Consider the following 27,749-nt stretch of genomic DNA (forward strand, 5'->3'; position numbering starts at 1 on the left):
TATACAAAGCTGCTCCAAAGTCCCAACTTTCCAACTAGGGGCACTGCTTTGTAGTCACCTACAGTGGAGTACCCCTGGGGACATCACTTGAAGAAGAAGAGAAGGTTACTCACCTTGTGCAGTAACTGAGGTTCTTCAAGATTTGTGTTCCCATGGGTGCTCCACTATCTGCTCTTCTCCCCTATGCTTTGGAGCATAACATATGGACTCTGCGGCAGAGAAGGAACTGAGGGCAGTCTGACTGCACAGCATTATATATACTTCCTGTGCACTGCGTGAGGCAGGGGAGGTGCGCATGTGCGGTCTGGCAGGCATTGTTACTGAAGATCTCCAACTTCAGACGCAAAGGCGCTGCTGCACCTACGTGGAGCACCCATGGGGACCCACATCTCGAAGAAACTCAATTACTGCACAAGGTGAGTAACCTTTTCTTCTGGCCTTAAAATATATTAAATTTGAAAATGGTGAAACTTCTGTTTCAGTTTAAGAATGGCCTATTTTAATTTAGCTTAATCCTATTCCTTATCAATTTAAAATAAACCGATATAAACCAAAATAAATGTATTCACCCAGAGGTTTGCATTGGTTTAACTAAATCAGTTTAAATTCACACCTTCAGTTAGACTTATGCAATTTTCTCATGTGGACAAGCTCTAAGACCTGATTTAGAACAGCACTTAATCATGTGCTTATGTCCCAATTAAACCAATGGGACTTAAGCATGTACTTTTAGGTATGTGCTTAAGTATTGTCCTGAATAGGAATAGGCTTAAGCGTGTGATTGAAAGTTTTCCTGAATCAGAGCTGAAGTTCTTTCTGTGCCACTTTCAATTCCATTATGACTTTGGGAGGAAATCTATAATACTAAAAATTGTCTTTTAATTATTAGATTTATTCTGACTCTCTCAATTATAAAACATGCACTTGTATAAATTTATGTTGCCTTCTATGACATAACAAAAGAGAAAATATTTCCTATCAGTTTGAAGAAGAATTTTGCTTTGCATAATAGTAACTGTAAACTGTACATATTGTTAAAAATTTTTTTTTCTTTTTAGGCAGGAATTTTCAGCATGAATGCATGTGAGGAGGGTTTTGCCACTGGTGGCAGGGATGGCTGTGTTCGTCTATGGGATTTAAATTTTAAACCAATTACTGTGATTGATCTCAGGGAAACAGACCAGGGATATAAAGGTAAAAGAATCTTATCATTTTTGTTACACCATAAAAGAGGAAGTTCTTCATAGTTTGAAAAAGGAATGCCTATTTTATAAAAACGTTAATGGAAATGTTTTATAAATTTATATGCATATTAATGTAACCCTTCTGCCAGACAGAGCCAGTAACAGCAAAGGGCTGGGTTCTATATCTCTATATCTAGGAGTTCCTGTCAATGATACAGCACCAAACCGTCTCAAGTGCCCACCTAGTCACCTGGGAAACTACACACTATCCCATGGGCACCCCTAAAAGGCAATACTTCCCCTCTTGCAAGTACGGGGTCTGAGTGTAGAAAGTAAACTTTTTAATAAAAGGAAGGAAGTAACACAGCACTGGTTTGGGAAAACAGTGCAAACAGAATTCATGAACACAATGAGCAGAACCCCCTCCCACCCCAGAGTACATGGGGCGTGTCCTTCACCTCTCCCTTCTTGTTTTCCCCTGCCTTACTGACTGTCTTAGTTGCAGTGTCCACCTCTCGGTTGGGGGGGCTTGACCAGTCCCCTCCGCTGCTGTCTCTTGCCATCTGCGGTCCCCGACCATTGCTGGCTCCCATCATCTGGGGCCCCCTCCTCTGCTTTCTCCTGCCACCTCCGGGCCCCACCGAGTCCCCGCCGCTATCTACCACTGTCTGCAGGCACTGACCCGTGCTGGTTCCTGCCACCTCTGGGCCTCGCCAAGTCCCCATTGCTGGCTCCCGCTGTCTGCAAGCGCCGACCAGTGCTAGTTCCTGCAGTCTACAGGCGCTTACCCTTGCTGGTTTCTGTCACCTCCAGGCCGTGCTAGGTCCTCTCTGCTGGTTGTCAGTCAAGTTTTCCCAGTTCCTTTAGTGATTTCAGCTGTTAGTGAATTTCAGCTTTCAGCTTATGGGAAAACCTTCTGCTGACAGAGGAGCAATGACCCTGCTTTTAACAAAACAAAAGACTCCAAAAGGAATAATTAATTCTACCTTTTAACAGTGGGAGGAGATAGTGAATCTATACCCGAGGGTAGCCCTTTACCAGGACTAGTGCAACCCCTTCCTGCTTCCTTTTACAGTTTCATGCATTGGAACACCTCCTTTGCTGTTTTTTTTTTTCAGGGAGTGAATTTTTCATCAAAACAGACTAAGCACAGTTCTGCTGCCATTTGTTTATACAATAGGGAGACTGCATTTCATTACCCCTGCAGTTAATACTCCAGTGATTTTTAACCCAATACCAGCCAAAACTGACCATTTCCCATCCTGCTGCTTAGCACCTAAGTGTGCTTATGCAGATGCCCATGCAAATAAAGTGCCTCTCCTTTCAGTTGGCAGCTAAAAGGGAAGGGCCACTCAGACCTTGTTTACATCAATAACAATTTATTTGCACTGTAAGAGTTAATAATTTGCACTTCTATAATGCCCATTCATCTGGGACCACTAAGCACTTCAAACATTTAGTAAGACTCTCAACAGTCTGTGAAGTAGTTAGAGCACATAGAGGGAAAACTTTTCCTATTACTGAGATACCCTTGTGTTGTAACAGCAGCTTTTGTCACAATACACAGTAACACTGCATAACAATATAGGACAGAAATGAGGACTAGCATATTGAAACAAATTGCGGAGGGTGTTTCGATAGGCAGATTGCAACTAGCTGTGCTGAAATTTGGCTAACAATAATAGCAATTGCATACTCAGCATTGGTCAGACATGACCATGAAGGTGCCATATCATATGAAATAATCTCAAGTCCTCAGTTTTATGATATATTGAAAAGGAGGCACCTCCAGCAATATATGTTTTTTTTCTAATATTATCCTGAGATACTGATTCAGTACTGACTCATGAAAAGAGTACAGATATACTTAAACACAGACATCACTTTCAGCAGCACTTCTGTTGCAGGCCTCTCTGCCAATTGCTGAAGCTGCTTGAACCTTTTAAGATCTTGCAAGATCCTAGTACATGGAAGGATGATTGGAGCCAGCCAGATACATTTGTATCAATAAATAACTGCTCATATATACAGTAAAAAAATAATACCATTTTTGTCCTGCAGTTAACCTGGCACCTCCACTCAGATTCTGAGATATACTAACAAGATGGGTTGCAGTGGAATGAACAATCAGTTTTTCATGACTGAGACAGTTCAAGAAAAATAACTACCACAGTCTCTAAGCAAGAGCCAAATTTATTCAAATCCCTGCTTTATCCCTACTTCCTTTCTAGGGGAAAGCAAGGGAAAAGCAGGAATTTGGACAATGGCTTTTTTGGATAAAGGTTTTCTTTTCCTTCTTTTTCCCTTGTTTCAATCTAGCATCCAAGACGATTAAGGTCTTGTCTACATTAATGGTTATGCCAGCAAAACTTTGTTGCTCAGGGGTGTGAAAAAAAACAACCCCCCGAGTGATATAAGTTTTGTCAGCATAAGCGGAAGTGTAGTCGCATTATGTCAGCAGGAGAACTGCCAACATAATAAAACAACCTAAACAAGCAGCGGCCGCTATATTGGCAGACAGTATCTCTTGCTGACATAATGGTGTCCACACTCATGCTTATGTTAGCAAAATTTATATCGCTTGCGGGGGTGTGTGTTTTTTTCACACCCCTGAGCAACAAAGGTTTGCCGGCCTACCTGCGAGTGTAGACAAGGTCTAATGGTTTCAGGTATATTAAATAAGACTAGCATCATCTGCCAGAAATTACTGAAATTTCATTAGTGGAACTTTGTGAACATAGCATTTCATGGAAAGATGTTACAGCACAGATAAGGGTACCTGCTTATATACCTAAAAGTAAAAAAGCAATTTACAAGTTCACAAAAAGTTTCATAATTTTTTCTTTTTCCCCATTATTCTTACGGTTGAAAGGGCCACATTATTTGAAATGATTGCAATGGTTAACGCCTGCTATAGATTATGAAAGTCTAATTTGCAAATATCTTGATACCTCTAGCTAAAAGAAGACTATTTTATGTTTTTCCATCTGTTCTCTTTCTAACTAACAATTCCTTCATTAATTTGTTCATTCCTTCTCTGTAGTGCATTTAAAACCTGTTATTTAACTAATTATTTCTGATAACCACTTTTCTTCTTCAAGTAGTGTCCCTACAGGTGCTCCACTGTAGCTGTGTCTCCATCCCTGTGCTGCTGATTGGAGAACTTTGGTAGCAGCGTCTGTTGAGCTTGCATGTTCACTGTCTCGCCTCAAGCTGTGCCAGGAGACTAGCCAGAATGCATAGGCTAACCCTCCTCAGTTCCTTTTCAACCCCCTGGACTAGAGATGGAGCATTTAGCTGTCCATTAGCAGATCCTTAAGCTTTCTTTCAATTGTAAATCTTTGCTTTGAAAACCTCTTAGTTTGCCTATTTTAACTTTTTTTTTTTTTTTTTTGGCTGTGCCTTAAAAAAAAGAAAAAAAAAGACTTTGTTCTTGCATGGACTCTAGTTGGGGGACACTCCCTGGACAAGGGTATGCCTTGCTCTCTGGGCTTCAAGAAGTGTCGTACTTGCAGCGAGGCAATCCTTGTCATAGGCAAGCACTCTCAGTGCATTAGCTTTTTTGGCGAGGGTCACAACCAACATAAGTATTCCCTCTGCGAACAGCTCCAACTGAGAACCTGCAGGGGCAGAGAGCTCCATCAGAAGATTATCTTTCTGGAGGCAGCTCTCCGACCACAGCCTTCTGGCAGGTTTAGGTCTTCCCCACAACCTTCTACATTGAAGGATAATGGGTCAAAGTGACGGTTGGGACTCTTCTCATAAATCGAGAAAGAGAACTGGGAGTCTTCTGAGCGAGCTCAGGGATAGCCGAAAATTATCTCTGTCTTGCTCGATATCCTCGGCACCACCAGCACTGAGACCATCCAGTACCCAGATCGTCCACCACTGCTGATAAGCCCACAGACTCTTTGGGCACAGGCACTGAAGACAAGGACAAGTGCCCTAAGATGCCCCGGTATGCGAGCCAGTATTGGTACTGCCACCAACTCATTTGGCACCAAAGAAGTTGGCACGGACAAGGTCCTTACCACCACCGACACCAGGGCAGTTGGTAGCGGCACACTTTCAATAAGCCAAAGACCATATGGTCTTAAAGGACCCCGACTCTCTGTACCTCGATATCGAAGTTCTGGAACTGTGCTGCAGCCGTTCAAGGGGTAGCTTCCCACGACCGTATCCTGCCCCACCGTTGTTGAGTGAGGGTTCAGAGAGTGAATCGGATGAGGCTTTGATATATTCCTCCTAGGTGCCATACGGGATCCATTACCAATAGAGTCCTGGGATGTACTGCCGGATGGCACCGCCACCATCCTAGTACAGTCGCCTGTGGGCACCTCCGCCAGGCCCTATGCCTCCACAGTGGCCATACTAGGACCCCAGGGCAGCACACAGACAGCCAGCCTCAAGGACACTGAGTGTGGCTCAGGAACACCCCAGACATGCTCCTTCGGCCGCAGCATCGTGGGTCTCAGAGCAGGAAGGGGAGATAGAAGAGGCTGTATCCAAGGCCATATCTTCCTTGTCACCAATGAGGCAGTCATACCATCACCACCATCTTTGGCGGATGACTTCAGGTTCCAGGAGCTGGCAAAAAAAGGGTAGCTGACACACTCCATATACCTTAGAGGCGGTGAAAGATACATGCCACCATTTAATAGACATCCTACATGCCTCAGCTACCTCCAAAATTGCCCTCCTAGTCAATGAGGCCTTTTAGATCCAGCCTAGGTGGTATGGCAATTCCTGGCTTCGGTGGCCCCAACCTGCAAGCATGCGGACAAAAAATACGATGTCCCCGCTAAGAACTTAGAGTTTCTCTTTACCCACTTGCCATCCAACTCCATCATGGTGGATGTGGTAAATTCCCATGGTTAGCAACACTCCAAGGCCAAGCCATATGACAGGGACTGGAAGCGCCTGGAACTTTTGGCAGAAAGTCATAGTCTTTGGCCTCCCTACAGTTCACAATCGCCAATTATCAGGTACTCTTGGCAAAATATAATTACACCTACTACAATAAATTAAATGGCTTTATTGAAAAACTGCCAGAAGCCTCTCAAGATTCTCTTTCAAGGCCATCATCTAGGAGGGACAGTTGGTGGCAAAGATGGCCTTACAATTGGCCCTTCATATGACTGATCTAATAGCCAACACCATCTTCATGGCTTGGTGATGAGGCGGGCATCGTGGCTCCACCTCTCGGGATGCCTGAAGGAGGTGCCAGACCACTGTAGAGGACCTTCCCTTCGAAAGTGTAAATATCTTCGTGGAGAAGATCAACGCCTCCCTCCACTCCTTAAAAGACTCCAGGACAACCGTCAGGTCTCTGGGGATCTATACACCAGGGCAAAAGAGACAGTTTAGCAATCAATACCCGCAAAGACTGTACTCATCTCAGTTTCCAACACAGCCAGGCTATGAGCCCCACAGAAAGAAAGACAAATTCTCAAGGGGAAAGTCTTCTGGTGCCCAGCCACCGACACAGAAACACTACTTTTGATGGGCAGGTTGAGGTGCAATAAGACCACTATCTACTGCCATCTACACATCTACCATTTGGCCACAACTTGGCAGCATTCCGCAGTGCATGGGAGCACATAACTGTGGACAAATTGGTCTCAGGTTCGGTTACTCCTTCATCTCCCTATATCCCTCTCCACAACATCCTTCTCCATCTTCAGGGACCCTTCTCACGAGAGTCTGCTAAGGCAGGAGATAGATCGCCTCCTGCAGTTAGGAGCCATTGAACCAGTATCTCAACATCTTCCAGGCAAAGGGTTCTACTCTAGCTGTTTCCTAATACCAAAAAGGAAGGAAAGTTAGAGGCTCATCCTGGACTTCAGAGCTCTCAACAAGTTTATCAAAGCTTTAAAGGTCAAGATGGTTGCCTTGTCAATGATCATTCCATCATTGGAACAGGGAGACTGGTTTTTGGCCCTCAACCTAAAGGACAACTATTTTCATGTTTCGATACTGCCGGCTTAAAGATGCTTCCTAAGGACGTGATTGTTACTAATACAGAGTCCTGCCCTTTGGGCTGTCATCAGCCCTGCAAATCAATTCCCAGAAGCAAAGTTAGGGGACCTGCGATTGTCTTCTCAGGGCTCCATGCAGGAGGCTCGTCAAGCTACAATAAGCTTGTTCATGGAACTGCCTACCACACATAGCAGGGTCTCACATAAAGATCCTTATGGACATCAAAGCTTGTATGTATTACATCAACCACTGGAGGAATCCAGATCACCCTCCCTGTACTAGGAAGTGATGAAATTCTGGAACTGGTGCATTGCTAACATCACCCTTTCTGCAGCTTACCTACCAGGTGCACAAAATTCAGTGGCATACCGCGGGAGGTGATGGGGGGAACCATGCTCCCGGGCACTGGCTGGGTCCTCCTTGGAGGAGCCATCCCCTGCTGTTGCAGGCAGCCTGGGCCCTGTGGCTGCACCTACCCCAGTTCAGGCCAGCCCACGGCCGAGGGCTCCAGCAGCAACGGGAGCAAGCATCCTCTTGATCCCCTCGTCCCCGCACTGGGCATAACGAGGGAGCAGCAGGGACCAGAGCTCGTCACACCCCCCCTCACCGGGTGTCCGAGGGACATCTGCCCCCGTCACTCCCACTCTGTCTCACCTACAGCGGGGGGAGTAGGGGAGAGTGGGAAATGGGCCCACAGACACCCCCCCCCCACGGGGCACTGCCGCCTCTGTTGCCAATGGGGTGGGGTGTGTGTGTGTGTGTGTGTGTGTGTGTGTAAACGTAAGTATTTGCCCCCCGGGTGCCGGAGACCCACAGTACGCCACTGACGGAACTTAGTAGCGGACAGTCTAAGCCGCATTCCCACATGACCACAAGTGGGAGATGCTCCCGGCAATACTTCTTGACGTGTTCACATGTTGGGGAACTCCATCCATAGACCTGTTCATCACTCACCAGAACAGGAAGTGCAAGTAGTGCTGCTCCAGAGCAGGGATCAGCCAGCATTCCCTGAGTGATGCTCTTCTCCTCCCATGGGACAAAGACTTTCTCTATGCCTTCCCTCCATTTCCTCTCCTACTAAAGGTCCTGTTAAAGATAAAAAGGGACAGAGCCCATGTAATTGTCATTGCTCCTACGTGGCCAAGACAAACCTGGTATCCTTACCTAATACAGCTTGTGATATGCCCACTGATCTGCCTCCTGGCCACGCCTCATCCTCTCTCTCAGGACAAGGGATGCAGACACACCTACAGCGGAGCACCCATAGGGATGCACATCTTGAAGAAACATTTTTACTGCACAGGATGAGAAACTTCTTCTTACGTTATGAGAGATGCCTCCAGGAATATTTCCTTCAAAATATTATTTAAATTTTTCAATATTACTTATTATTATAATATCTGTAATTATTATAATATCTATAATAGTGTATTAAGTAGCCATTTAAAGAGCAATCTGGGTTCCAAAGTATGTCTTTATTATTAGATCTTCACCTTTGAGTTAGAAAGAGATAATCTAAGTATATTTGGAAAGGGTAATGAAAAAAGTATGGTGGTTCTCTACTGTGTTTCCATTTCAAAGCCTTTGTCAACCCATTATTGTAATATGATTCTTATGAGATGTTCCAGGACTATTACTTAGATTTTAAGTGGATCTGTATATTAGGAATCAATTTTAACATTAAATTTTTCTGCTATTATCTCTCTTTTTGAAAATGCAGCTAATATTCTGGATAATATGACAGTTGTCTCTGAACCTCAGTTATCACTATTTTCCCTTGTAAAACCTCTTATTAGAAAATACTTTTCCTCTTTTTCTTCCAGTGATTTCTCTAGTTGAAGTGTTGTTTACATTTCTAACAAAATTGCACATTTCTCTACTTTAGCAAAAGAAAAACATAAATAGTACAGTAGTGACTTCTATATTAAGGTCGCCAAATACTTCCTGTTGTCAATTGTCTCTTAAATTTAAAAAAAAAATTTTTTAAATTTGAGCAAAAGCAGTTTGGCCATTTTCAAGAATTAGGTTAGTGGCAAAACTACATTTTAAACTATCAGATAGAAATTTTTCTGTTTTTTTGAATAATTCTAGCACATCCGTGGTTTGCAACAAAGTCTTGGCAGAGGGATAGTCCTGGGACCAGAATGACATCTTGCTGTAGCTGTAAAAATCCTGCCCAAATTTGGAAGAGTTATAATCTGCAAAAAGTCGCCATTTGCACATGCTCAGTAGAATTTGTTATTACCTTAGCCTTTAATTTTCTGAATGTTCCAACTGCACTGCATTTGTTCCCAGGCTTCACTGAGCTTTCTGTATTGTTCTGAGGCAGCCACACAGACCTGAACTTCTGGATGGATCCTGCTGCAGATCTTGCTCCTGCTTTCTCCCGTTAAAAGTCTCTTTCACCTAGAGCAAAGTACATTGGGTTTGGCACCAGGAGACCATGAATATAAGTCTCACCACTCCTACTGAGGGGTGTTAATAATTCTGTGATCCTCAAAGCCCTTATTACTGAGGGGTTTTCATTCCCTCATCTAATTTGTTTTGATGTTCAAAAACTGAATTAAGTATTTCTTCCATTTTTCATTTCCAACAAAATTGTTGATTTTCTGTTGTTTAATATTTAAGGGCTTTTCTACAAGATGCCTTAGTCTGCATCAGCTGGGGTATAAATATTACTTTGCACCAGCATGTTGCACACTAACTGAACCATATGAACCCTACTGGCACGCACTAAAAGTTTCCTACTGTGCGTTGTTACTGTTTGAAACAGGACTACATTAACGCACACTAGGAAACTTCTGGTGCACTAGTAAGGTCCACATGAGCTAATTAGTGCAGGCAACGTTGGTGTGCATTACAATTTACACTTCAGCTGATGCAGACTATGTCACCGTTTAGACAAGCCCTAATTCATGCAGTGTACCCAGATGATTGTGTTCTCAATTTTCACCTTTTTAACCTGGCTAAAACTCTTGTCTTCCAGTAGCATCTGATTATTCCCAAAGATTAATTTAAAGATATCCTACTTCTATTTTTCCAACTTCATGAAATGACTCTCTTCGTAAGTTATATCACATAGCACCATTTAAAAAAAAAAAGTTTTATTTAACTTTTTATTCCACCTCTAATATAATTTATTGTATCTTGTCTCTAAAAAAAGTTATTGGTAGCATTTCTCTGTAAGCATGTTGCTTTTTGTCTTTGTTTCCATCTGAACATTCCTCTCTACTGTTGAATAATGGGGAGATTTCTTTCCAGTTGACATCAGATAATTTCATATTTGTTAGCTTATTATGTACAACAAAGAAGTTTTATTTTTAAATTCAAAGAGTGGTTTACCAACAACATAGCTGACCACCAAAAGCTTTCCATGGGTGGGTGTTACACAGATTTTCCTCTGGTTTCTTCTTCGCTGTTCTTTCCTGTCTTCTCCAGAATAGTAGCAGGCTATTAGAAGTAGAAGCTGTTAGGCCCAGTTGTATCCTTCATGTTGGGAAAATCCATGGGAGGAACCCTTGAATGAGGCTGGAAAACACCACAATATTCCATTTGTGGAATTTCCTCTTGATAATTGTATTGAATTGGACGGTGTGGGCCTCTCTCCCACTTATCTTCCTCTCCCAACTTGCCCCCCAGAAGAAGCAGGCCATCTAGACCTCAGTCCTGGGCATGCCGACCTTCATGCAGAGGGAACATATTTTCTTCTTTGAGTGCTTGCACATGTCCATTCCACTTTAGGTGTGTACATGCCAGTGCACCAAAACCAGAAAACTTTTTTCTCTTAGCAGTATCTGTTGGGGCAGTGACTGCACCCTCTGCACACTCGTGCTGCTAACTAAGGGTATAAAGGGGCAGACCCCCTTCAGTTCCTTTTTACCGTCTGTGGTTGTAGTGGAGCATGCAGGTGCTTGTCACACTTCTCCCCTTCTCTGAGAGAAAAAGTTTTTGGTTTCTGTTGTACATAGTTCATTAGTTCGTTGATTATAGTGAAAGTTAATGGTACTTGTTTCAGAAAATTTATTTCGTTTTTTTATTTATATATATAATATTCTTCGGGCTTAAAGGTCAGGAGCATGCCTGAATCTCCAGGTTTTAAGCGATATTTTGACTGTAACTTACCTATGTCAGTCATCGATTCTCATTTTAGATGTTTAAAGTACTTAGAAAAGGATCATGTAAAGCAAAAGTGCCTTTTCTCTAGAGGGTTTAAGACCAGGACCAAGAAGATGACATAAGTTCATTTTCACCATTTCCGGATGGAGGCAGGTTTGCATCCCCACTCAGAACCCAGCCACTTGGTATGTGGGGGTTCACACGCTACTCTATCTCAAAGTGCTGGATTTGAAGGGATCCCCTCATCAGAGGGAACCAGACAGAAGGCATTTGCCTTCTCTGGTACTATATAAACATCAGAAGATGGACACTTTGACTTCCTCTAGCCAGAGGAAGCCTCCTTCCTTTTTGAGAGCCAGGTCACTGACAGAGACTCTCAGAAAAAAGACTGGTATTGAGTTTAGAAATAGGCCAGCCCCGGCTAGGCACTCCCCAATACCGCATTTGTTGTCTAGCAATGTCAAGCCATTGATTCCGTTACCACTTTCAGTAATCTTTCAGTGATACTAACTCCATTGCCAGGACCTTTAACAGCTTTGACTTCATCTCTGGTACACACTACTCTTGGTACAACAGCACCTGAGACCTATGTAGAAGCCAGGGATCTTCTTTCCCCCTCAGTTTTGGATTTACTGCTAATGTGGGAGGAGTTTTATTAGGATCCCATTACAGAAAGACTAGAGCCTCTGTTTGTTGCTTTTCACACACATCAAAATCTCGGTACCATCATTCTTATAGGAGCAGGTCCAGGTCCAGGGACAAGATGTCTTGCAGTTGGTATCCAGACTCTGCGTCCTCATTGTCTTGACCATGTATGAATAAATTTCCATAAAGGCAACATACTGTAACTGGTACCAATCTCAGTATCAATCCCAGCACCCAGCAAGCAGAGGATGTGCTTCCTTCAGTGCCTGACCCTCCTGGTGCAAAGATTCAGGAGGCAGCAGAACATTTGTTTGTCAGTCTTGGATGAGAGCACTGTCTCTGAATGATTCTCCCAACTTTTTGATGATTACATAACATAGGAGGAACTTATGAAGAATGTAGCTACCTCCCTTGGTATTCAGGTAGAACTAGTCCAGGACAATCCACACAAGTTAGTGGATATTTAGCATACTGAATTATCTATTAATGATGCCATCATGAAGCCTAAAAAATCTTGGGCAAATTCCCTCCTCTCTGATGCCCACTGCCAAATGGACTGAGAAAAAGCAGGAATGATAAAAGGTGGGAGTGCCTACCTGAAACTGGTAAAATTGCTTGCGTAGTAGACCCCATTGACTAAAGCCAAAATTTTTAAATTTGAATGCCTACAGTTAGGCACCTAAGTCCATATTCAGGAACCTAAATAAAAGTGATCTGGTTTTCAAAATAGCTGGTCACCTTCAACTCCCCTCAACTCAGTATAATTTGTGTGTACTCAGCTCCACTGAAAATTAGGGTACATATTTAGGTACCCAAATATGCAGGCCAGTCCCCAAGCCACCCCACTTCTACTCTGTATATTGTTGCCAGTAGGATTTATTTTTCACTCTTTCAACTTGATTAGTTTCTTCTGCTAATCAGATGATACACTGGTTGTTTTGTTGATGATTGTGGAAGGCAACCTTGAGTAGACAAGCTTGTGAGATGAAATGATATTTGTCCTTTAACTTTCTGTTTACCTGTAATTCTTATGAAAGCTGAGAGTAACACATCCTATTCATATCTCTGTTGATGGTGTTCATACAGTCTCTTTCAACTCTGTCAGAAATGTGAGTGTGTCCTTTACTTAGAAGTTGGGCTTCATAGCTCATGTTCAGTATATTACACCTTTAGGAACTATATGGATTAAAGCACACACTTTTATGTGCAAATGTCAGTGTGTGGGATCATGCTTTTGTTATGTAAAGATTGGACTACACTTTGCTTTACTCTGCTCTCCAACATGCAAGACTCACTCTTTCTGTTAGATTTATGGTAACGCAAGGGTTGGAGGCTGGCATCTCTAAGGTAGTGATGGATGTGTGGTCTGTTGTGGGAGTGGTAAGAAATTTGTCCATGGCTTAAAGAGTAACATGGTATGTATTTTGAGGGTTAACTTCTTGTTGTTTCCTTTCTTTTGTGGTTTTGACAGGTATTGTTATCGGTGTAAAATTTTAAAGGTTTATAACAAAGTGCATATGCATATATTTTCCCACAGGTCTGTCTGTGAGAAGTGTTTGCTGGCGAGGAGACCATATCCTAGTTGGGACACAAGACAGTGAAATTTTTGAGATTGTGGTGCATGAGCGCAATAAGCCTTTTCTGATCATGCAGGGGCACTGTGAAGGAGAGCTGTGGGCTCTGGCAGTCCATCCTACAAAACCATTGGCCATGACTGGAAGTGATGACCGATCAGTCAGGTTAGCAACAACACGACCAATAATAATACACCAAACTAACAGCACATCCCACCCCCACCCCAGATTATGTATGTCTTTATAGGTGAGGCTTCATCGTTAGAAAAACATAATTGAAATGTAAAAATGCAAAATTATTTATGGCATGCCATATTGTGGTCTTGAACCCATTAAATTTATTTTTGTAACTGTAGATACTGATTACTTTGCTGATGGAGGTCTGAAAACAGTAGCAGAAATAGGTAGTTTACAAAATGGAAATCAAGGCCTTAATTTGAACTCAAATGGTGGAAGGGATCACTTTCATAATTTCAGTGATGGTAAATAAGATGAGTGCCAACATTTTCAAACTTGGGTAACTAAAGTTAGGCACCTAAATTTATATTTGAGCATCTAAGAAGTGATTTGATTTTCAGAGGTGCTGTGAAGTGTCCACAACTCCCACTCAAGTTAAGATTTATAATTTATTACCCAAGTTGAATAATTTTGATTGGTGTCTTTAGTGAACCTTTCATCCAACCTATATTAGGCATTACTAAGATGCCTTCTTTTGGGCTGATGGGGTACAGTACCTTGTAATTCTTATTCACATTATATTATCTTTTTTAAAAAATGTGCTAGAATTGCATTTCTGACTTGTGGCATTTTTGTTTAACTTAATGTATCTATATTTGTTAAATAAGGCTACAGACCAATAAATCCTAGTAAATTATTTTCCTTTACAAAGTTTTTTTTCAAAAAGACATTTTTCAAAAAGACATTCTTCTTCCTCCCTCAAATTAAGTGGTGTCATTTTTTGCTAATCTACCAAGAGATACACTAATATAATAAAAAATTTAATTGACACACTATTGTGAAATTCCATGTTTGAAATAGGCATGATTAGTATAAATTAGAAATTATATGGATATCTAGTCATAGACAGAAAGTTGTGCTATATTACGAATGATAAATAATTAATAGAATGTGATGTGGCCGTGAAAAAAGCTAATGCAGTCCTAGGATGCATCAGGCGAGGTATTTCCAGTAGAGATACAGAGGTTAGTGCCATTATACAAGGTGCTGGTGAGACCTCATCTGGAATACTGTGTGCAGTTCTGGTCTCCCATGTTTAAGAAAGATGAATTCAAACTGGAACAGGTGCAGAGAAGGGCTACTAGGATGATCCAAGGAATGGAAAACCTGCCTTATGAAAGGAGATTCAAAGAGCGTGGTTTGTTTAGAGTAACCAAAAGAAGGCTGAGGAGAGAGATGATTGCTCTCTATAAATACATCAGAGGGATAAATACCAGGAGGGAGAGGAATTATTGAAGTTCAGCACCAATGCGGACACAAGCACAAATGGATATAAACTGGCCATCAGGAAGTTTAGACATGAAATTAGATGAAGGTTTCTAAGCATTAGAGGAATGAAGTTCTGGAATAGGGGAGCAGTTGGGGGCAAAAATCCTAGCTGGCTTCAAGACTGAGCTTGATAAGTTTATGGAGGGGAATGTATGATGGGACAGCCTGATTTGGCAATTAACTGATCTTTGATTAGTAGCAGCAAATATGCTGAATGGCCAGTGATTGGATGTTAGATGGGGTGAGTTCTGAGTTACTACAGAGAATTCTTTCCTGTGTGTTTGGCTTGTGAATCTTGCCCACAAGCTCCGGGTTGATCACGATATTTGGGGTCGGGAAGGAATTTTCCACCAGGGCAGATTGGCAGAGGCCCTGGGGGTTTTTGCCTTCCTCTGCAGCATGGGTCACTTGCTGGTGGATTCTCTGTACCTTGAAGTCTTTAAACCATGATTTGAGAACTTCAATAACTTAGTCATAGGTTCAGGGTCTATTACAGCAGTGGGTGGGTGAGGTTCTGTGGCCTGCGTTGTGCAGGAGGTCAGACTAGATGATCATAATGGTCCCTTCCGACCTTAAAATCTGTGAATTTATGAGAAAGAGATGCATTTGTATTGTAAAATTCAGTTGTTCATTCAAAAATCTTTTAGCTAAATCAACAGTATACGTTTTAAGCAAAAGAAAATTCAGATTTTACGAATATGTACTGTTCTTTCAAACAAAATAAAAGTAGCAGCCTCTGCAGCTTCAGAAATTAAGTACTCAATCCTACTTTTAAATATACAGGCATTCATTGCTTTATGCAAAGTTTGTAACGTTAGTTTTGGAAGTTGTTGGTAGCAAATGACTTCAGAATATGGGTGCAATGCTGCATTCAGAATTTTTTCTACAAATTTATTTTTTTCCTATCAGAAAACTGTTAGCTATTCCTTATTTGGATTTTATTTAATATTTTATTTTAGAATTTGGAGCCTAATAGACCATGCATTGATTGCACGGTGCAATATGGAAGAACCAATTCGCTGTGCAGCTGTTAGTACTGATGGAATCCATCTTGCGCTTGGAATGAAGGATGGCTCTTTCACTGTACTTCGTGTCAGGTACGGTACAAAGATGAGAAAATTATAAACAAATTATACACTTTCTTAAGTAATTCATGCATATTTCTGTTTTGTTTTATGTAGAAAACATGCTAAGGAAGCATTTAAACTTAAATTTCAAACACAGGTCCACGGGCTATTTATGTTTAGTTGTTAGTCTGAAAACTTTTTATAACAGCATGTTAAGAAAAGTACATTTGTACAAGGAATAGTAAAATTTCTGAATTCAAAAGTTTTTGTCAGACATTCTTGAAACTGTGAGCTTGACAACATGGTGACATTCTCTTTTATCCTTGTGACACATTTTCTTTCTCCACTACAGAGATATGACAGAGGTTGTTCATATTAAAGACAGGAAAGAAGCCATTCATGAATTAAAATATTCACCAGATGGGACTTTCCTTGCTGTTGGCTCTAATGACAGCTCTGTTGATATTTATGGTGTTGTTCAGCGATACAAAAAAGTTGGGGAATGTGTTGGATCTGTAAGTTTCATCACTCATATGGACTGGTCTTCAGACAGTAAATATTTACAGACCAATGATGGCAGTGGGAAAAGACTTTTTTACAAGATGCCAAGTAAGATTTTGTGATTTTATAATTTATTTTATATACTGTAGGTTGAATTTATAAAACAGTTAATAAATCTTGGTTTGAAGCATTAAGTTGTGGAGTGAAGAAAGATGTTATGGACCAAATAATTATTCAGTGGATAACACATATAAGAAAATTAGAGACGTGTACATAAATAGTCTGCCCGTTCAGATTTGTTTTCACATTCTAGACTGTTACTGTACGCTTTGGAAAATGTGAGCACTTCTGAGCCATAGTTGCTTAATTTAAATTAAATATTCTTATCTTTATCTTACTGGTAGCTGGTTTGCTTCATTGCAGTGTTATTTTTTAAAACTATTTGAAACCATTTTTTAAATCAGTGGATCCTTTTGAAGAGTACATCTCCTCGCCTCCTCTTTCCCCCTTCTTCCCCCCTGGTCAAAAGATTAATTCTTTTTTGAGTGATTGCACATCTATTCCACTTAGATGTGTGCATGCCCAGTGCACTCAAGCCAGAGAGTTCTCTGTAGCAGTATCTGTCAGGGTGGAGCCTGCTTCCTGCACTTCCTCATGGCTCCAGGTGAATGTATACAGGGCAGATCCACTCCAACCCCTCCTTCAGTTCTTTCTCACTGCCTCTTACTGTTAGTAGGAACTCCTTGTGCTCTGCCATGGTTTTCCCTCTCATACTGAGATGTTTATCCTTTGTAAACAGATCATTAGCAAGTACAAATAATTAGATGATAGAACCCATTTTAACAATTCTTTAGTGTTTAATCATTTTATTGTTTTGTTTATTTTTCTGCAAAGAGAGATCTCTTCCTTTCACACTGAGGGGTTGTGCCGGGATCTCTGGAGTTTACACATTGCCCCTCTTGCGAGGTGTCTGAGACCATAATATCCCATACTAGTCCTGCCAGAAGTGCCTTCCCTTCTTCTCTAAAGCGCTCAGAAATCCGAAAAAGTTTAATTCTTCCACTGTGAAAAGAGGAACTACTCTCTGTCTCTGGGTCTCTTTCACAAAGAATGGAAGCCTGAATCTGTCCCAAAACCCAAAAGGAGTACTTCAGGTCTTAAAAAGACTAGGCAATGAAGTGTCTCCAAGAACTTTCTTCAGGATCTGCTCAGTGCCGAGTTGAGACTGAGAGCTTCAGCTCTATGCTACCCTGGCAGCCATCATTCCTTCTCTAAATTCTAGTGACTGATATGCTGCTTTCATTCTCCAAAATGCCTACTTTCATGTGACAAATCATCCAAGCCATAGAAAGTACTTGAAGTTTGTAGTTGTGGACCTTCGTTGCCAATATGTTGTCCTCCCTTTTCGTCTGTCATCTGCCCTAGGAATTCCAGAGGGGTAGCCGTGTTAGTCTGTATACAGCAAAAACAACGAATTCTGTAGCACTTTAAAGACTAACAAATTTAATTTCAGTAGGCATAAGCTTTCGTGGGTTGCACCCTGTGGTACTCGGTGTGTTGGTCACCGGTGTTTATCAGTGTAGGCTGCATGCGTGTGTCCCTGTGTATATGCTGTCCCAGCTCTGGCCAGGAAACTGAGACGGCTCTCACGATCGAATGAGTCGACACGACCACAGATTAGCTGAACAATGAAGGCGCCCAGGCCAGGTTTATTGCGTGCGGCACAATGAGAAATGACTTACAGAATATCTCTGGGTCAGTTTCGCATAGGCGGCGTTACAATGGTCTCAGCCCAATGGCGGGATTTTCCGTTATCCCCTAGACCGGACACCGGTATTCCCTCTGACACCCTCTTTTATACACTGTTACATACACTTTCGGTCTGCCCCCTTTCACGTAGGTAGTTGCCATCCTCCTGACGTAGTCTAATACCACCTTTTTCCGTTGATTGGCTGATTTGGGTACCGCCACTCCATGTATCATTTCTACCCATAAAAGTGTCATTTCAGAGAGTTAGTATCTTGGTACCTCTTATACCTACTACATATTTTAGTAATATTTTGGCAGTCTTACAACCTTGCAGAATCAGCACTTTCCTATACCAGTCTCAGTTAACTTGAGTGACCCCTTATACTTCTGTTCACTCGGCTTTTTCCATTTAGGCTTTAGCCTGTTTTATAGGCCTTAAGCTCTCACTTCTTACTACACACCCCACTTCCTCAGATGCAGTTGGTAGAAATAATATAGCAAATACAGGCAACATATATATGGTAGGCAACATATACATATCCAAAGGCATAGACAACAATGGGGTAGGTGGATGAAAGCCGGCTACTTGAGGCCTAATTACAACCATTGAGTAGGAGGTGAGAATGGGTGATCAGAGCAGCTTATTTCTTGTAATGAGAGAGCCATTCCAAATCTCTGTTTAAACCCAGTTTGAATGTGTCAAGTTTGTTCAAACTTGACACATTCAAACTGGGTTTAAACAGAGATCTGCTGCTCTGATCACCCATTCGACCATTCGAGGCATCAAGTAGAGATCACCATTGAACAGACTTCACCTCAGATGCTTACCGGGATGGCTGAAGTCTGTGTATCGTCCAATCAAGCATTCTCTGGACATTCCAATTCATGTACCTGAAAGGGCACTTTCCACACTGAACTGTTGGAAAGACCAACCAATATTTGCAGGAGTGTGCCCTTCCCTACTCCTCTTCCATTCCGGACCTTGACTAGGGAGGCTTCCAACTTAGGGTGGGTTGCCCATCTGGAAGAACAGTAGATACAAACCCTGTGGTGAAAGAGCGAAACATTGTTCCATATCAATATCCTGAAGCTTCGAGACATACACAAGGCATGCCAAATCTTGCTGCCTTGCATCGAAGATCAGACCATAGAAGTCCTCATGGACAACACAGTGGCAATGTTCTATTGGTGGATACCAAATCGACAATGTTATGTTGCATGGCTACCAACCTATGGAATTTTTATATCAAGAACAAAATCACACTAATGGCCTCTCACTTTCCAGGAGCTCAGAATGTCCTAGCAGACCATCTGAACAGGACTTTTTGGGAAGACCACAAGTGGTCTTTTGAAGGTGAGTATTGTCACACTAATCATCTGCAGGTGGGAGGTTACCAGCATAGATCTGTTTGCAACAAGAAAAACAGAAAGTGCCATCAGTTCTGTTCCAGAGCAGGTCATAACCTTGGTTCCCTCACAGATGATTTTCTCTTTCCCTGAGAGTCAAGTCTAACACATGTTTTTCTCCAATACTACTTATTCTGAAGGTCATCCTTCTTCAACTCCTCAGGTTGAAGCAGGATCAGGCAACAATGATTCTGATAGCCCCAGTTAGCACTGGGGTTCCGACTTATACAGATTCTCTGTTCAGATGCCTCTAGCACTTCTATGAAAAGAGAGCTGTGTCAAGTCTATCGGGCCTTCCCTGACCCTTCTGCTGGAGGCACCAGCCCCCTGCTTAGGCTAGCCTACCAAAAAGACATAATCTTCCAGAGCCTAGAAGGGCCAGGATGGGACACTGACCGATCAGCAACCAGCAGGCCAGTTAAGAAGGCTTGCCTTCTTCTCAGGGTCAGAGCTGGGTGAGATTGGGATAGAAGAGAAGCTTCTCAATATTAACCCAGAATCTAGGGCCGAGTCATGGTCTTGCCTTCAAGTGCTGGCCTTTGAGGTTTTGTTGTTTATTTAAAGTCTCAGATGGCCAAATTCTGAGTTTGTTGTTTTTTTATTTAACTGTTTAACAGTAACACCAAGCTGACAGCATAGGCTGTCCAACAGCCTAAAAAGTTTGTGGACGAAGTCAGGGAGCACCTGTAGTACTACGCATGGTCCCGCAGAGGGGAGCAACCGCGCTTGTCACAACTTGGTACTAGAAATGGGTTTGACTCCTTCTTTCCATGGAGGACAGCATTTGACTCTGGTTCAGTAGCAGCATGTCCAGACAGAGGCCCAGCAACATTTCCTGAAAATACAACAGAAGACCTGGTGAACCACTCAGCAGTAGCAAGCTGTGTTTCTTGGGCTACTGCAGAAGCAGCAGCAGCAGTTTCCAGAGGCTATGCTCAAGCAGATCACTAGCTGCTCCCATTTTGAAGTGATGCTATGGCACAGCCCTTCTCTGAGTGCTTGCTTATGTCCATTCCATGTCAGGTGTGTGCACGCCACATGCACCGGTGCTGGAGATTTTTCCCTTAGTGGTATCCGTAGGGCCGGCTCTAGCACCCTCTGGAGTTGTGCGCATATGCACATGTATAAGGGGCACCGCTGGCCCTCCCCTCAGTTCCTTCTTACCGCCCGTGATGGTGCTGGAATGTCCTCTTGCCTTTGCAAGCTTTCCACACTAATGGTTTTATCTTAATAATTAGTATATATAATTGTATATAAATTAGTTTAGCGTACTTAGTTAGTTAGTAATAAGTTGTAGATATAGTTCTGTGGGGGACATAGCCCCAGGGATTTGGCATGCCCCAATCCCTGTGCTTCAAACCGTGTGTGTTGTGCAAGAAACCTATGCCTCTGAGCAATCCCCATCAGAGCGGTTTGAAGTGCTTTGGGGAGACTCATGCAAGATAAGTGCAGAATCTGTAAAGGGTTCAGACTGCGCACCAAGAAGGACTGAAACATTAGATATAGTGCTCTGCTGATGGAAGCAGTTCTTAGACCAGCCTGCGAGCTGGGCTATTCAGACTCCGCGCTGAGTACATCGGCATCGGTACAGAGCGCCCCTCTAGTACCGGGCTTCTCCTGGAACCGATCCCCATCACCAGTACCTAAGAAAAGACATAAAAAACAGCATGCTGGAAGAGGGTGCTCCCTGACAGCAAAGAAGGACAAAAAGGGAGCTGGGGACAAGTCGAGACCCGTGCTGGGCTGCTCATCTTCCCCTGGAACTCAGGTTGGCAACAGCTTCGCCCCTTAGAGTTCCAAGTCTGAACCCGGGACCCTCCACCGACTCCTGGGAGCAGTAGGGCACCTGGCACCTGATGATACCTTCTACACCCGGGACATTTCAGGTGGCCAATGACATTTTATCACTCCCTGTGCCACCAACACCTTGGGAGGGGAGATCTCAGCACCGAGACCCCTCAATGGTACTGTTGACTGCAGGCCTGTCCAGAGGCAAGCCCTCTATGGGGCCCCCACAGCGATCTCCAACTCTGTGGTGCCGCTCCCAAGCTTCATGGCGCTAGTCACCGGTACCTCGCCAGAAGTCCCTGGACCCTTATTATCAGTCACTGGACCCCCAGTACCAGTCCCCACAGTCTTGGCACCGGTTCTCGACACCAGTCCCTGGAACACCGTCATCGGTCTTTGGACACATGGCGTCATACCCCAGAACCCCAGTACTGCTCCCCAGATTCCAGGCACAGCACCTGCAGCGGGGAAGCAGAGGCAGTAGAGGCACCACCATGGGATTCTGACTCGGAAGGCGAGGAGATAACGGCCCAGGAGCTAAGTGAATTCTGCACTAGTTGCAAGTTTTGCTGCAGGCCCATCAGCGGGCGCTTGACCACTGGGGCAACGGCCAATGCCTGGGCAATTTTGGAACCATGGGGGTTCCCTCCTGCTCCAGGATCCCACATGCAGCACTCTCTCTCTAGGGCAGAGTTTGTCAGTGGTGTCGCATTTGGCACCTCACCCAAACATGGGATCGGACCACAGTTCTGAGACACCAGCATTCTCCTCGGATGAGATTACTCCAGCTAAGGAGGAGGAACCAAACTCCCCCCCCTCCCCCAATATACTGGCCTCATCCTCTTCCTCGCCAGATGAGGCAGTGGCGGGGTCTTCAAACACTGTCCTACAAGATGACTTCAGAGCTCATTAAGAGCTACTCAAGTGTGTGGCCTCAAACCTGGGCCTAGAGGCGGAGGAGCTAAAGGAGCCAACTGACACCCTTTTTGACATTCTGACGACAGCAGCCCCCTCCAAGGTGGCTCTCCCAGTTTATGAAGCAGTCGTAAAACTTGTCAACGCCTTGTGGCAGACCCCATCTTCTCTGCCGCCCTACATCTAAGTGGGCAAAGAAAAAGTACTACATTCCTGCCAAAAGATTTGGATACTTTTATTCCCACCCTCTACAGGGTCCTTGGTTGTCTCAGCTATCAATGAAAGGAACAGACAGAAACAGGCAAGTTCAACACTGAAAAATAGACGCAAAGAGGCTTGACCTAGTCGGCAGAAAAGTTTATTCAACTGTAAGCCTGCAACTACACATACCCTAACCAGCAATCTTTGCTGGGGAGATATGACTACAACATAAGGGACTCCATGGCCAACTTTGCAGACTCCCTGCTGCAGGAGTTCAGGCACGAGTTCATGGCCATACTGGAGGAAGGCAAGACAGTAGACCGAGCCTCTCTCCAAGCAGCCTTTGACGTGACTGACTCGGCAGCGAGGACAATGGTGTCAGCATCTCAATGAGATGGGCCTCATGGCTCCAGTCATCTGACCTGTTTTCTGAGGTCCAGCAGTCTATCCAGACCTTTCCTTCAATGATGCAGCCCTGTCCTCGGAACAGACAGACACCAGGCTGCACGGTTTGAAGAACTCCAGGGCCACCCTGTTCTACTTGGGTGCCTTTATACACAGTTGGCCTCAAGAAAACATTTCAGGTCCCAACAGCCTCCATGATTTGCATGTCAGACCAGGAATGAGCCCTATAGGAGGAAAAACAGAGGTTACAAGTGCTGCCAGGGCCAACTTCCTGTTGCACCATCTCAATTGGGTTCTAATTGTTACTCTCCCAGGAACAGAAAGGCCTTTTGAATGCATGCCCAGGAGCAAGCTACCAGACTGTACCCAAGATCCAACCCCACTTTTATTTTTGGACCACCTTTCACCCTACCTCCCTGCCTGGGCAACTATAACATCAGACTAGTGGGTGCTCAGCACCATAACAGTGGAGTACACCCTCCAGTTTGTTTCCATTCCTCCTTTCCATACCCGTCCCTCTTCAGGGACCTTTCTCATGAGCAACTGCTCATCCAGGAGGTCCAAGCCCTCCTACAGGTGGGGACCATAGAGGAAGTTCCCCAAGAACTGAGAGGGAAAGGATTCTACTCCCATTACTTCATAATCCCAAAGGCCAAAGGGGGCTTACATCCCATCTTGGACCTGTGTCACCTCAACAAATATCTCAAAAAGCTGAAATTTCACATGGTTTCTTTGGCCTCCATCATTCCTGTTCTGGAGACTGGTACACTGCCCTCAACTTAAAGGATGCCTATTTCTATATTTCTGTCTTCCATGGCCACGGAAGATTCCTAAGATTTGTAGTCGGCAAGAGCCACTACTAATTTACAACACTCCCATTTGGACTTTCAACAGCACCAAGAGCGTTCACAAAATGTATCGCAGCAGTCGCGGCCTACCTCTGACATTGTGACATACACATCTACCCATAGCTCGACAATTGGCTTATCAAGAGGCACTCGAGAGCACAGGTCCAGCACAGTATCGCCATGGTATGCGCCACCTATCAAGCGCTGGGTCTGTTGATAAACAAACAGAAATCAACACTGGTTTCAGTACAAAGGATAGAGTTCATCGGGGTAGTCCTCGACTCTACCCAGGACAGAGCTTTTCTAACAGAGGCCAGATTCCAGGCCATGTCAGGATTGATCGCCCAAGTCACAGCTCACCCGCTCACCACAGCCCAGGTATGCCTCAGATTGTTAGGGCACATGGCAGCGTGCACTCATGTGGTACAGTACTCAAGGCTACACCTCAGACCCCTACAGATATGTTTGGCATGGGTCTACTCCCCAGCCAGATATCACTTGGACATGGTCCTCACAATCCCACCATCAATACTTACTTTGCCAGTATGGTGGTCGAACTCACTTTATGTGACAAAGGGGGGTCCCTTTCATGGCCCCACAACCAATGATGTCCCTGGTGTCGAACACTTCAATCTTAGGATAGGGAGCCCACATTGGCACCCTCAGAACCCAAGGCCTTTGGTCCTGAGAGGAGCTGACATTACATATAAACATCAGAGAACTCAGGGCTATCCACCTACCGTGTGAAGTGTTCCTTCCCCAGCTGTCTGGCAAGGTCTTACAGGTCTTGACAGACAATACAGCATCAATGTGGGACTTCTGTGTGAAACATGTTATCCACCTGGAGACCTCACACCTTCTTGGGGTTCAGAATACATTGGCAGATCACCTCAGCAGGTCCTTTTCCTCACGCCATGAGTGGTCCCTACACCTGGAAGTTGTCAGGATCATCTTCCAGAAGCGGGGAACTCCCCAAGTGGACTTATTTGCTCCCAGACAGAACAAAAAAAGTAATCACTTCTATTCCCTGTAAGGGCTCAACAGCCTTTCTCTTGAAGTGGACAGGAGAACTGATGTATGCCTTCCCACCTATTCCCCTCATCCACGTCTTCTGAAGATCAAGAGAGAAGGCGTGAGTCATCTTGATAGCTCCGGCATGGCCTTGCCAACACTGGTTCAGCATGCTAATGGACTTAGCGGTGTCTTGAACTGCCCTGACCTGATCTTGCAGGACCACAGATGGCTGCTGCATCCCAAACTGGCCTCCCTGCACCTGTCAGTATGGCTGCTGCATAGCTAGAGGAGCCAGGTCTACTCTAGGCAAGTCCAACAAGTTCTACTGGGAAGCAGAAAACCCTCCACCAGAGCCACCTACCTGGCTAAGTGGAAGCGCTTCACCTGTTGGGCATCTGAACAGAACCTTTCTCCAGTTCAGTCCTCTTTACAACCCATTTTAGAATATCTGCTCCACCTAAATCACCAAGGTCTGGTGTTATCATCGATCAAGGTGCACTTGGCAGCCATCTCAGCCTGTCACCCTCCTATCCAGGGCAGATCTGCCTTTTCACATGAGATGACAGTCAGATTCATCAGCAGCTTAGAAAGACTCTTCCTGCAGGTCCGTGATCTGATTTCCCTCGTGGAATCTCAACCTGGTCCTATCAAGGTTCCCTGGGCCCCCTTTGAGCCCCTGGCATCTTGCTCTCTACTACTTCTATTGTGGAAAGTCGCCTTCCTTGTAGCAATTATTTCAGTGAGATGAGTCTTTGCGATGTTCTACACAGATAAGTGGCAAGACTTACTGTGAATCCAAAAAATTGTAAGTTTGGGATGCAGGAAACCTGGTACCTGGAGTATCTCATGGGGAATGGCCAGATTTAACCCCTGCAAGATAAGACAGAGTCCCTAAGAAGGACCCCAGTACCCAGACCAACAAACAGGTATGAGCTTTCCTCGAACTTGTCCGGTATTACCATAGGTTCATACCTCACTAAATCATTCTTGCGACACCATTGACAAACCTCCCAAAGGCCTCACCCAGAGCAGTCCAGTGGACAACTGAATGTGACAAGACCTTTACAAAGATAAAAAACTATCTTGTGCCAACAACCTGAACTTTTGTGTCCCAACTTCTCACTCCATTCTTAGTGCAAACAGATGCTTCCACAATTGGTTTGGGAGCAGCATAGTCACAAAATTTCAGGATATGGAACATCCTATACTATACATAAATTGAAAACTGAAGCCATGAGAGATTAGATATGCCACCATTGAGAAAGAGTGCCTGGCCATCAAATTGCCTGTGGGATGCATTGCGTTATCTTTTAGGGGCTTTGTTTTACCTAATAATAGACCATGCTTCTGGTAAATGGTTGCAGGAAATGAAGGACCGTAATCCTCATATTATTCTATAGTATTTGCAACTTTATGCCTTTCATGTACACCACCAGGTGCATTCACAGGACCACATGCAGACTTCTTTTCCTGGGATGATGGGTTTATTGCAGAAGGGGGAGATGGAGCCATCAGGCCCATTTTGTGGGACGAGGTGTGTAACAAGGTCTATCAGGCCTTCTCTGCTTCCTGCTGGAGGTGTCAATGCCCTGAACACCCCCTGGTCAGGCCAACCTACCAAAGAGACTTAGTCCTCCAGAGCCCAAAAGGTCCAGAAGGAGATACTGACCAATTGGGAGCCAGCAGGCCAGTTTTCAGGGACAAAGCTGGGTGAGACTGGAACAGAGCAGGAGCTTTTCAGTGCTAGCCCAGAACCCAGGGTCAAGTCATGGCCTTGACTTCAAGTGCTACAACTAAGCACTTGCATTTAAGCTTTTGTTTGTTTCTTTAAAGAAGCAGACAGCCAAATTCAGAGTTTATTTTTATTTAACTGTTCAGAGACTGATGCCAAGCTTGCGTCATGGGCCGCACTGCTCCAAGTAGGCATCCTAAACATGTGAACTAAGGCAGGGGGAGCCTGCAGAACCATGTTTTTCCCTGCAGCGGGTGCTAAGGAGCATCCCCATGTGCCACAGGGACACACTGTCTCTTCATTAATCAAGCCCTTCACTCTAATCCCAGCAACCTTCACCTGATCCTTTGGCTATTGAATGGCTAGACTGTACAGCAAAAACTGTTCTTTAGCTGCACAAAACATTCTGCTGAACTGCAGGAAACCATCTATTATGAGCACTTACCTGTGTAAGTGGAAACATTTTTTCTGTTGGACTGAGACTCATAACTTGCTTCCCCTAGCTACAAGGATATTGGATATCTTATAATATGTATTTCACCTTAAGGAATCAGGACTTTCTATTAGATCACTAAATCTAAGCTATCCAGGCTCTTATTCAGGAGTGGTTGGTTTTTTCTAACCCCATCGTTGGTTAGATTTTCTAAAGGGATAAATAGACTCTATTTCCCATTCAAGCACCAGGTTCTTCCTTGGGACTTGAACTTTGTACTATAGACTCTAATGGAGCCTCCATTTGAGCCTCTGGCAAGCTGTTCTTTGGCCCACTGTCACGGGGACTCTGCTTACTGCCGGAGCTCATCCTATTGGCCACATCTAGAGATTAGCTCTGTCAGCCCAATGCCTTCTTCTTGTGGTTCCTCAGCCTGTCATCTCGCTATCTCGCTCTTCAGCTTCCAACTTACTCTTCAAGAGCTGCTGCACCTTGTCTTCATGGCTTAGCCTTGCAGCCAAATCACAAGAGTCCTCTCCTTTCAGGGTACTATGACAGTCTTCCATGTCATCCCAGGCAGTCCTGAACACCACTGCCCCGGCTGAGCCACTCCCTCAGTGGTTAGAAGAAATGAACCTGGACAGTCTTCAAATTCACTGCACAGACTGTGCCGCTCATTCAGTGG

At 44.0% G+C, this 27,749-nt stretch overlaps 1 protein-coding gene across 6 annotated transcripts in view; it reads left to right on the forward strand.

Annotated features, from left to right (window-relative positions):
- The window catches only part of EML5 (EMAP like 5), a 261,963-nt gene that overhangs the window by 96,495 nt on the left and 137,719 nt on the right, over positions 1-27,749 (forward strand). For all 6 annotated transcript variants that reach the window (XM_067556337.1, XM_067556341.1, XM_067556336.1 and 3 more), the window contains exons 6-9: positions 1,059-1,194; positions 13,462-13,663; positions 15,964-16,101; positions 16,424-16,680. In XM_067556337.1, the coding sequence (XP_067412438.1) occupies positions 1,059-1,194; positions 13,462-13,663; positions 15,964-16,101; positions 16,424-16,680 (733 nt within the window). The remainder of the gene's footprint in view (positions 1-1,058; positions 1,195-13,461; positions 13,664-15,963; positions 16,102-16,423; positions 16,681-27,749) is intronic.

The sequence above is a fragment of the Emydura macquarii genome, unplaced genomic scaffold (genome assembly GCF_026122565.2).
Source record: "Emydura macquarii macquarii isolate MOO-44397 ecotype Brisbane River unplaced genomic scaffold, CSIRO-AGI_Emac_v2 contig_1713, whole genome shotgun sequence".
Taxonomy (NCBI): Eukaryota; Metazoa; Chordata; order Testudines; family Chelidae; genus Emydura; species Emydura macquarii.